The sequence below is a fragment of the Coptis chinensis genome, chromosome 5 (assembly GCF_015680905.1).
Source record: "Coptis chinensis isolate HL-2020 chromosome 5, ASM1568090v1, whole genome shotgun sequence".
In the NCBI taxonomy this organism is placed as follows: Eukaryota; Viridiplantae; Streptophyta; class Magnoliopsida; order Ranunculales; family Ranunculaceae; genus Coptis; species Coptis chinensis.
This window is the reverse complement of record NC_141460.1, coordinates 93,200,489-93,211,231: the sequence shown is the minus strand read 5'-3', so window position 1 is coordinate 93,211,231 and position 10,743 is coordinate 93,200,489. Positions and strand designations below refer to the sequence as shown.

General features: G+C 35.3%; 1 protein-coding gene and 1 long non-coding RNA gene across 4 annotated transcripts; one reads left to right on the top strand and one right to left on the bottom strand.

Moving 5' to 3' along the window:
• Positions 1–2,110: 2,110 nt before the first annotated feature.
• LOC147500195 (uncharacterized) lies at positions 2,111–3,209 on the bottom strand. 3 transcript variants are annotated; one of them, XR_015194646.1, is made up of 3 exons: positions 3,042–3,209; positions 2,674–2,907; positions 2,111–2,578 (listed from the first exon to the last, which is right to left on the bottom strand). It is a non-coding gene; the product is annotated as an uncharacterized LOC147500195 (long non-coding RNA). The 3 variants fall into 3 exon arrangements; XR_015194645.1 differs by having other exon boundaries at positions 2,113–2,578; positions 2,674–2,872; positions 2,957–3,207; XR_015194647.1 differs by having other exon boundaries at positions 2,113–2,578; positions 2,674–2,872; positions 3,042–3,206.
• Positions 3,210–6,089: 2,880 nt separating this feature from the next.
• LOC147500194 (protein DMR6-LIKE OXYGENASE 1-like) lies at positions 6,090–7,745 on the top strand. Its single transcript, XM_086561870.1, has 4 exons — positions 6,090–6,357; positions 6,468–6,715; positions 6,958–7,279; positions 7,370–7,745. The coding sequence occupies exons 1-4, from the start codon at positions 6,127–6,129 to the stop codon at positions 7,622–7,624; spliced, it is 1,056 nt and encodes a 351-aa protein (XP_086417996.1). The 5' UTR covers positions 6,090–6,126; the 3' UTR covers positions 7,625–7,745.
• Positions 7,746–10,743: the final 2,998 nt, after the last annotated feature.

The following is a 10,743-nucleotide window of genomic DNA, read 5'->3' as shown; positions in this document are numbered from 1 at the left end:
CATTCTCTCAATGAGGTGTCCCTAGCAAAGTCTTTTTCCATCTTGATGCCATTGTCGACAAGATTTTAAAAACCTGAATCCTCATACTCTCCACCGTTGTCGGATCTCGACTTCTTTACTTTCAAGCTTGTCTCATTCTCAACCATGGTCTTCCAAGTTTTGAACACTTCAAATACTTCGACTTGTGTCTCAAGAAATAGACCCACACCTTCATAGTATGGTCATCAATGAAAGTCACAAAATATGACTTTTCTCGCCAAGTGAAAAACATTAGTCGGCCCCCCGGACATCCGTATGAATCAACTCAAACCTTCTAGCTTTGAGTCCGACCCATTCTCGAAAAACTCACCCACTTCGCTTTCCAAATACACGGTTCTCCGCGTAAGTCAATTTCCGATCGACAGTAACTTTGGGAGTTTACCGTAAGAGTGAAGGATTTTCATTCCTTTCTCACTCATGTGACCAAGTCTGCGGTGCCAAACATTCAGATCCTCTTTGCCATGTGCCACGACAGTCGACTCACAACCATGTGTAGTCATGTAGAGAGTACCATCTTTCTTACCATTTGCAACAACCATTGAACCCTTTGAGACCTTCCAAGTATCACCGGTGAAGACTGTAACAAATCCTTCACTTGCCAATTACCCCACAGAAATCAAATTCTTCCTCAAATCTGAAACGTGTCTGACGTCCCTCAATAACCATGACGAGCCATTCATCTTGACATGCACGTCACCCTTGACGACAATGTCACAAGGTTGGTCATCACCGAGAAAGACCGTTCCAAGGTCACCTTCAATGTAGTTCTCAAGGAACTCTCGATGTGAGGTAGCATGGAAAGATGCACCGGAATCAAGTACCCAAGACTCCTTCTTGTGCTCCATCGAACATATCAAAGCATCATCTACCATCTCAATAACATTAGCTTCTTGATTCTTTTTTTTTGTTCTTATTAATGTTGTTGTTATTTCTTGGTGTCGGGCAATTGTTACTATAGTGGACATGCTTACCACAATTGTAACGTACAACTTCACTTATGTCTCGAGGATTGTGTTCAACGCTTTGCAATCGGGGCGCTTGAGATTTCGATCTCCCCCTCCACTTTTTCTTACTACGACTCCTGTTTGAATTTCTTCCCCTACTTTCAGTGCTCAATGCCGACCCTGAAGTTGACCCCAAGATGAAGGACAATCCTATCTCCGGATTTCCTCGGTTAGTACCATACTAATAACGTGCTCAAACTTTAATTTGGTCATTCCTGCAGAGCCACTAATAGCCGCCATAGTTGCCTTCCAACTTGGAGGCAATTGTCCAAGTATCGCCAAAGCTAGCACCTCATCACTAAATGTAATCTCAACCGACTCCAATTGGTCCTTAGTTTGGTTGAATTTATTTAGGTGATCCTTGAAGGAGGTCCCCTCCGACTTTCTCATACTAAATAGCTTGGTGATCAAATAGACTTTGTTCGCGGCCGAGGGTTGTTCATACATCGTAGTAAGTGCCTCCATGAGAGACTTCGCCATCTTCTTGGTTTTAATATTGAAGGCTACCGACTTCGAGAGACTCAATCGGATTGTAGCCAATGCCTTTCTATCTTGCAAATCCCATTTGTCTTGCGGAATCTCATCGGGCTTCTCACATATTAATGTTTCCATCAAATCCTTTTGATAGAATACGTCCTCGATTTGCATATTCCAATAGCCGAAATTTGTTCCGTCAAACTTCTCTATCTTGTAGCTTTCCTTTTCGGTTGTCATGACTTCCACTTGAACCAACACAACGGTGGAGACTCTCTAAGAGAAATTTCTTCAAACACCTAGCCTTCTCTGCTAAAGATGGAAATTTTCCTCACACACCTTGTTCCAATGATTCAACTGTAGCTCTGATACCACTTGTTGGGAGATTTCACTAGAAAGTCACACCTCAATCTAGTTACTTTCTATCCCAAATGATTTCAACTTGGAGCTCACACCAAGGAAATCACTCACCCAAGACTTTGGTAGTTATCACAACAAACTCAAACAAGCAAAGCCACTAATTTATCATCACCCATAGCAAGCAAACAATAAATAAGGAAGTAAATATGCAAAGAGACGCAAAGATTTAGGTGGTTCGGTAAATGTTACCTACATCCACATAAGAGTCTAGTTTCCTTTATAGCAAAGATTGGAGAGTTTACAAAAGATATCAAGAATCAAGAACAAGAGGCCTCACTCAAACCCTAGCTCAATAGAGCTCCCACAATACCCAAGAAATGAATCTCTCAAAAAGTTGTCTCAAAACCCTAATCTATTTCCTTTATATAGGTGTACATAGAAAAAAGGGGAGAAAATGGGCTTGGGCCGAAACAGTGAAAAATTTCGGTAGGCATGAGCGCAGGGTGCGCCCTCTTCATAAGACTGAAAAATCATAAACGTGGCATACGGACACCGGAGCAAAGCTCGACGGTTCCAACAACCCAACATATAAAGCCTATAGAGTACATTTGCATCGTGTCCTCAATGGGCATCTCAAAAAACTCCTCTGCAACCTCCATCATGTCCTTGATCATAGTTTCTGGAATTCCATGGTTCATCACCTGTTGGAAATTGGAATAAGTGAATAACCATGAAATTAATTTGTGAACAATCTTAGTGTTGGACTATAAAAGAAAAGATGATGCTAAGGATGTACCTGAAAGAAGCCAAATTCCGAGCTAGCTTTTATAATCTCTTGGACTATATATAGCCTTTCGATCTTGACCAACTTTTCCTAGATCGATCACTGGAATAGTAGTATGTTTTGGAATAATGTTTGCTCGTTTTTCGGGTGGTAAAATGTAAGATTCCGGCAGGGATTGGACATGCAACCGGTTTGATAAGAGCTTCTCCATCTTCCCAGAACAAAAATCAGAAAAGTTGTTTAGTGCTACAAATCAAATGTCTAAATATATTAGTAATAGGCCGGGACTGCTTACCAGCGCTTATAATGATGTAATCAACTTCCAAAATTCGTACACAAATGAAATGTCTTTATATATGTTTGTAATAGGGACTGCTTACCAGCATATAAAACTGTGATCACTTCCAAAAGTTAGACAATTGAAAATCAATAATGAAATTACATTTAGTTCAAATCCGTTTCAAAAGCATCTTCTTTGATCAGGTCTTGGTAATACATGTTGTCCTACTGTCCTAGCACCAGTGCCATTTTGCTAGTTTAATTTGTTCTAGCTAGCAAGTTTATAAAATAGGTTGAACTAAACAACAATCGCATAAATTTAAACAAGCAAGTTTTCATGAGATTCGACCAAGAAGATACTGTTCGGCATTGTGAAGTTTGTTGGACTACTTTTATGATCCAATTTTGTCTTCAGGGTGTTCAGCATAAAGCTCCAAAATGAAGCATATCTCATCACGAATAAATAAATGAGAATAGATGAATTATCACAAGTGAGCAGACAAAGTGCCAAATTAGTACAGTATAGTGTTTTCTTGTGTTATGTGTTACTTATGATAGCATTTACGAGAAACCAAAATAAAATTCCTGTAAGAAATTATCAATTCTTAAAAAATGATGTACATAGTTATATAGAGTTAAGTGTAACCTATTTTGTTTTGCTCTGGAGTTAAATGTAGCAAGCTAGGTTCCATGAAATTAGTATTCTTTTTCCTATCATGTGGACATACACACAGAGTTACTGTTACGTACTCCCCCCTCTCTGTGCAGTGTAAGATACTTGGAATATTTTCTCATTCACTGGTAGCTAGCAAGAGATCGATAATGGATTACCGTATAAAGTATGGTGGTGTTCCGCCCATAGCTTGTGTTAGATATTTTATAAAATTTGATTTGTGTTATAATTTATAACCATGAAGTCTATTAGGCTGAGTCCAATGGTCTGCCACTCTCAATCTCTATCCTCAAAATTACACTATTAAACGAATAAAGAGTAGGTTTGGGTGAACCAATGGTTTGAACAATCCTACGCCACTTGAACTTGAACTGGCGCGTTTTGAAACCCACTTTTTTTAACGCCACTTCGACCAGCGCAGAATGAAAACCAAAAAATAAAAAAAATAAAAAAAAATCCTATCCCACTTCAAATGGTGCGGTATGAAATTGTATTTTGCATTCCATGCCACTTCAAGTGGTGCCATTTGGGTTTTTACAAACCACGTCATTCACTCTCTATTCCTCAATAATACTCTCTATATACGGAGAGTTATATAGAGATAGGGGGAAAAAACAACCGCCACTCCCTCCGCTTTTGAGGGAATGGGGAGCCATTGCACCCAACCTTAGTTATCTATGAAGACATTACCTAATGTAGCATACGTTTCCTATCTTGGAGGAGGTTACCTCATCTATATAAAGGCAAACATAGTCCTATTATCTAACACTCATAATAAGAATTCCTCTCTTACTTTTCTATGTTGAAGTTCACTCATTTGTATCATTATTGAGTTGCAACACGTTATCAGCACGCTCTACTATACGTACGAGTTTATTTTACATCTCTAATTTGAAATTTGAGACCAAAAGATATGTAACATTAAGTTAATTTTCATGAATTTGTAAGACAAAAGTATGTGCTTGATTGATCTCCAATTTAACTTTGGAGTTAAACCAATTATTAATGTTTTATGTGATACTTAATGATTTGTTAAAACAATTATTATTTTAATATTACGTTTATGTGATACTTTATACAATTACGTTTTACGTGATAATTTACGTAACTCTATGGTATGATATCCAAGGTTACTATTATTATTACGAATATCATTATCATATATGTATTTTTGGTGAAATTATCATAAATATATTCAACTGTAAGAGTATGTTGAATAGGGTTAATATCCCAACCCCAAAGTATCAACTTTGAATGGGCACATATTCACATTTACAGATTTACCTAAACATGCACAAACTCAAAAGTTTTGAATTGAATTGCATGGGTAAACATATAAATCATTACCAAATCATGAATGATGTGTAGAAAAAGGTCACAAACCCTATCCCCAAAACAAAACTTTAATGACACACATCTTAATAAACTCAAATATGCACAAACTAAACAAGTTTTGAATTGCATGAATTTATTAACTCAAATTGTTAACTTCCTATAATGCTATAAGTTTATATAACTCTACTATCATGTGGATAAAACTATAAAAGATTAACATTGAAAGTAAAAAATTACCTTGTTGTTGTTGTTTTTTTTTTTTTTTTATTTTTTAAGTGGAAATTTTATTGATAATGATAACGAGTTTTACAAATAATTAGGACAAGCGTGCAACAAGCTACGCCACAAATGCTTTTTTTTTTTTTTTTTTTTTTTTTTTTTTTTTTTTGGGTTGAGATATGACCCTTGTTTAAGAATTGAGAGTGAAAGAAAGGAATGAGAGCTTACATGTTTGTTATGGGTGATTAGAATTATACAAACTAGCCGGTTGGGCTTTAGGCCTTTGGCTATTTGTTTTAGTCTCATTAACCTATCAAACATTCAAAGACACTCTTTAATAATGATTTTAGACTCAAAATAAATGATAAATGATAATTTTGTAAGGGCAAAAAGAGAAGCAAAAAAAAAATGGTTTATTAGAATGTTTTGTATTAGTCTTTTTTCATACTATTTTTTTTTTTTTTTTTTGTTGCTTATATTCTCATTATAGTTGTGAAAACTTTGGGGGTGCGGTAGTAGAAGTTTGCTAAAATAATTGGAGGTGCGAATTCTTATAGTTTGAAGATTTTTCTAGACAATAATTAGTTATATGGTAGTCGAGTTTTTCTAATCTCAGGAGGTGCGACCACCCCCACACGCACCCCCCTATAACAATCTATGTCTAAGGGAGATCCAGAATATTTTCTCTATGCAATCAAATCAATTACACCTAAATCAATGTTGTAATACTTTCACTTGTACATACCAGTATACCACACTTCGGTGCACTTCTCTACTTCATTGTTATTGGCATTTTTTTTTTTTTCTATATACCCTTGTACAAAGGTCCAGTCTGGCTATCATCAAAAAGTCCGCAAATGCCATATCCACTTAAGACTGCTCTGTTCATATAAATACAGACCTCTTGTTGTGGTCTTGTAAAGACTAGAGAACAATAGCCCTACTAATTGTCCTTGGCCATGGAAACATTGGACTCACCTAGTGGAGTCCAAAAGTTAATATCAAGTGACAAAAATATTCTCACTGTTCATCCCAAGTATTTGATATCTGATGAAGAGCAACAGTCTTTAAAACAAGTCACTATATTGCCATATGTTCCAACTATTGATCTCCAAGAACTTGATGGTGCTTCAAGGCCTCAAGCCATCGAAAAGCTAAATAGGGCTTGTAAAGAACACGGATTTTTTGAAGTAACCAAATAATCTCTCCGCATATGTTCAGAAATATTTTTCAATATATCTTCTGTAAAGAGAAATTTTATTCGTATGAAATTTTATTCGTATAACAAACGTGTTTGCAGGTGGTGAATCATGGAGTTTCAGAACATCTTATGGAAAGCATGTTAGAAGTCGCAAAAGAGTTCTTTCAAATGCCTGAAGAAGATAAGATGCATCTCTACTCCAACGATTTTCGAAAACGAACTTTCCTTTCTACTAGTTTTAATGCTACCAAGGAAGATGTTCTGCATTGGAGAGACTACCTTAGACACCCATGCCACCCTTTAGAAGATCATATGGAATCATGGCCTAGCAAACCACCATCTTACAGGTAATTCACACTACTTTGTGCACTTCCATGTATTGAACTATGATCAATATATATTATCATGTTAATATAAATGTAGAAACTTATACTGAAACTTACAAGTTATATCGTAGTTTATGTAATAATTGTTGGTTTAACCCTTTTGAATGATCTGTATTAAAAAAACTAACAGTACTAGCACATACCAGCTTTCCAATTATGGAGTTATGGTCCTGTATTTAACATGACACACTTCCCTGTATTAGGGAAATAACGGGTAAATATGCGACAAAAATTCGAGAATTGACTCTGAAGCTGCTCGAAGCCATATCGGAAAGTCTTAGTCTGGAGAAAGATCACATAGCAAAGGCCTTAGGAGATCAAAACCAAAGCATGCAGATAAATGTCTATCCACCATGTCCACAACCTGATTTAACACTAGGCCTCGGTGCACACACAGATCCGAATTGCCTGACCATAGTGCAACATGATGAGGTACCTGGCCTGCAGATAATGAAAGATGGTTCATGGTTTGATGTGCCTTCACTTGACGGAGCATTCTTTGTCAACATTGGTGATCAATTGCAAGTAATAGCGCGCACCTGCCTATTTCATATAACTGTCATATTATCGTCACTAATATCTCATTCATTAGTAATTTACAATTCTTTTTCACAGGTGATAAGCAATGGAGAATACAGGAGTCTGGTGCATCGAGCAATAACTAATTCCACGAAACGAAGAATTTCAATACCAACTTTCTATACACCCTCTTTCGATGCTGAAATTAAGCCCGCGCCTTTACTGGTGGCTAGAAATGACCATGTTCCTCTTTATGTCCCATTCACATATCGGCAATTTCTAGATCATTTCTACTCTCGGAGCCTTCATACCAACACACTTCAACATTTTGAAGTCCATGCGGCTAATTAAGTATGAAGCAGCAATCCATTTCCCTTGTTGTACTAGTCAGTACGATATACGAAGTAGCTATCGTTTATAGTTCCTGTGGAACTTAATAAATTTTTGTGTTACAGTACACACTTTCACCTTACGCCGGAATATCCACCATCCCATTCTTAAATTTTTAACAACTGAAGCGTCTGGCGTCTTTCTAGTGTCCTCACAATATTCTGTGATTGCCTTGCTTCTAAATATCAGTATCTTAAATTATTATTATTTTATTTATTTATTTATTAGTAAATGGGCGCACGTTCTAGGTGAGAAAATTGGGGTGGAGAAAACCAAAGGAATGAATGCATGTAAATTAGAATAGTAACATATTACAGTTGTGTGAATGGATCATGTAACAACGTTTTAGATTACTACAGGTCGAGGTCTGACAAAACACTTCAATAAGAAGAAAAAAAAGTTCAATACGCTAGTTGTGTTCTTTGTTCGATTCAATTTTTACTACTCTGTCATGTTGCAAATAAATCTTGTCGATCATTTATATGTGATTGAGGAACATTGTTGGATTCATATGAGTATACTACCCGTAAGATATAAAAATATTATAATATGGTGTGCAACATAATTGCTATTCTACACTGGAGAATACAATATCTCAAAAAAAAATGCAACATTTTTTTTTATCATTGTCTTCAAAATGATCTAGAGAATCCATCAACTCTTTTTTTAATGTGATTAAATAAGCTAGTATTGTTAAACAGAAAAATAAATTGTAGCTAGCTAACAAATGCTATTTTTTTTTTTTTAGAAACGATCACATTGAGAAACAATTAGAAAAACTACATTGGACAATGTTAATATTTGTTCTATAGATCTATTAAGTTGGATATAATATGTAGAGTGAATTGAATATGTAAATAAAAACTTTTCAGAAGATGTCTATGTGGTAAGATTACCATTTAAAAGCTTTCAATATAATGTGAATCTTATTTCATGTGTATAGAGATTCAACGATTCAAATAATGGAGTGATGATTTTTCAAACCATCTGTTTGGAGGTGACGACAAAAAGAAGAAATTATGGATGCTAGTCGCATCCCTGAATTACATCTGTTTCACCATGTTGTTTGTCGCACAATCCTTTGATCAATTCTTGCATTGGTTATTGGTCCTCATTCTGAAAATATTATTAGCACCCAATTCCACATGCAGGATTTTTTCAGGTTTCGGGCTTCAACAAAGAAGTAAACGATGGATATTTTCTATTGTTTATATTCCATATTATGATTTCCTACATAACTATGCCAAAAGCAAAAAATAAATAAGCAAATAATACTCAACCAATATGTGGCTTTTATATGTAACTTGAAGATGTTGAAAACAAAATAACCATCACACAGAACAAATAAAGATAAACAATCTAACTAGTAAACCAATTTATACGAACTTTAACTTGGGATAAGAGACCCAAGTTTTTTATGGGAGTTTCAGAGTTTGGAATGATAGTGAGAGAGGTTACGCTTCCTTAATGGCTTGAAAGGTTTCATTGTGTTGAAGGAACTCTTAGTAAATGGGCACGTGTGTTGCATGTGTAAGTTATATAGTTGATTTATTCATATAGAATTTAATATGACTAAATAATAAGATAATTGTAAGTACAATAATTCGTAGCATTATTATTTTGGATCTGAATTTGGAGACGCTAATTGTTTTTCTCAACTGCAGCTTCATCTTTAGTCATTTGCATTTTTGTCTTTTCACGTGCTGAAAAAATATATTTGGAAGGTATCTAGCTACCTGTTTTTAATTAGCAATTATACACTACTACAGAAAAGCTCATATACCACTGTTATTTACAGTGGTAAAAAGCATTTAGCCACTGTTTTCATACCGTGGTAACAACCACCGTGACAAATACTTCTAACAAAACCGTGGGGAAAAGTATCTCTTATATACTACGGTTTTGAGTAAAACAGTGGTATTAGGATTTACAAACCGTGGTTAATAGTCCAAAAAGTTTGCTCTTATATTTACAAACCGTGGGAAATAGTGATGATATATACGACGGTTGGATACAAACCGTGGGTTATATAAACTGATTATACCTCGGTTCTTATCAAACCGTGGTGTATAGTCATTACAAACCGTGGGTTATATAAACTGCTTATACCTCGGTTCTTATCAAACCGTGGTTTATAGTCTTTATTTTTTTTAAATAAAAACCCCTAATTATTTGATTCTAATCATATTCATTCAACCTGCAACCTGCCCATTTTCACCATATATATCCACACTGGATTTAAAAACACATTGCTCAAATAAACAATTCATAGTGCAACACAAACAAAAAAGAAATAAATTTACACATCCAACACAAAAGACATTGAATTGCTAAAAAGAATTTTGAACTTTTTTGAGTCATCAATAATGAAAAAAACATCCAAATTTACTTGTTATATCAAAATAATAATGACCTAACTTGTTGCATCAATAAAAAAAGCAATCTATTTGTTCTATCTAAAATATCAAAAAAAAAATGGTGAGACCCAAGCACCACACCTTAACTGAAAGGGTCAAAACCTAGCTAAGACTAGACGCTTGGCTCGAAACGCCCATTATCTTTGGATGAATCTAAGAATTTCAAGTCGAACAACATCAAGTTCCTCTTATGTGTATGTCTCTTTGAGGATAGATTTGTCATCCCTTGATCAAAGATAGAAAAGTATATAATAACTAAATAATGAAGAGTAACACAAAATAGAGATAATAAACCAACTATCGTGGGGACCAAAGTCTAAAATACCCTAAAAAAAATATCTAAACAAGCTTCCATTATTTCCATCGTCATAAACTTCGTTACATAATACCCACTCTGTATCACCAGGGTTGAATGCCCTATGTACCGACAAGTAATATAATGAAAAATAATGCAACTACCCCCAATATGCAACCTTGCACTAGTACTTACAAATAGTCTACTCCATCTCAAGGTTGAAATGTATAAAGAAATATATTGTCCTATTTGGACTAAAATACAATGTTTGTAGTGCTTGGCATGGGTCACTAATACCTTTATAAAGGGGAACATGTATATGGGGAAGAGAGAGAGAGCACTTCGTTTAAAGATATACATACAAGTGA

Excerpts from the sequence above, each read along its gene's own strand:
- LOC147500194 (XM_086561870.1), top strand. The coding sequence starts at position 6,127 with ATGGAAACATTGGACTCACCTAGTGGAGTCCAAAAGTTAATATCAAGT. Across the intron at positions 6,716-6,957 it reads AGCAAACCACCATCTTACAG|GGAAATAACGGGTAAATATG; the intron begins GTAATTCACACT and ends TCCCTGTATTAG. Across the intron at positions 7,280-7,369 it reads ACATTGGTGATCAATTGCAA|GTGATAAGCAATGGAGAATA; the intron begins GTAATAGCGCGC and ends TCTTTTTCACAG.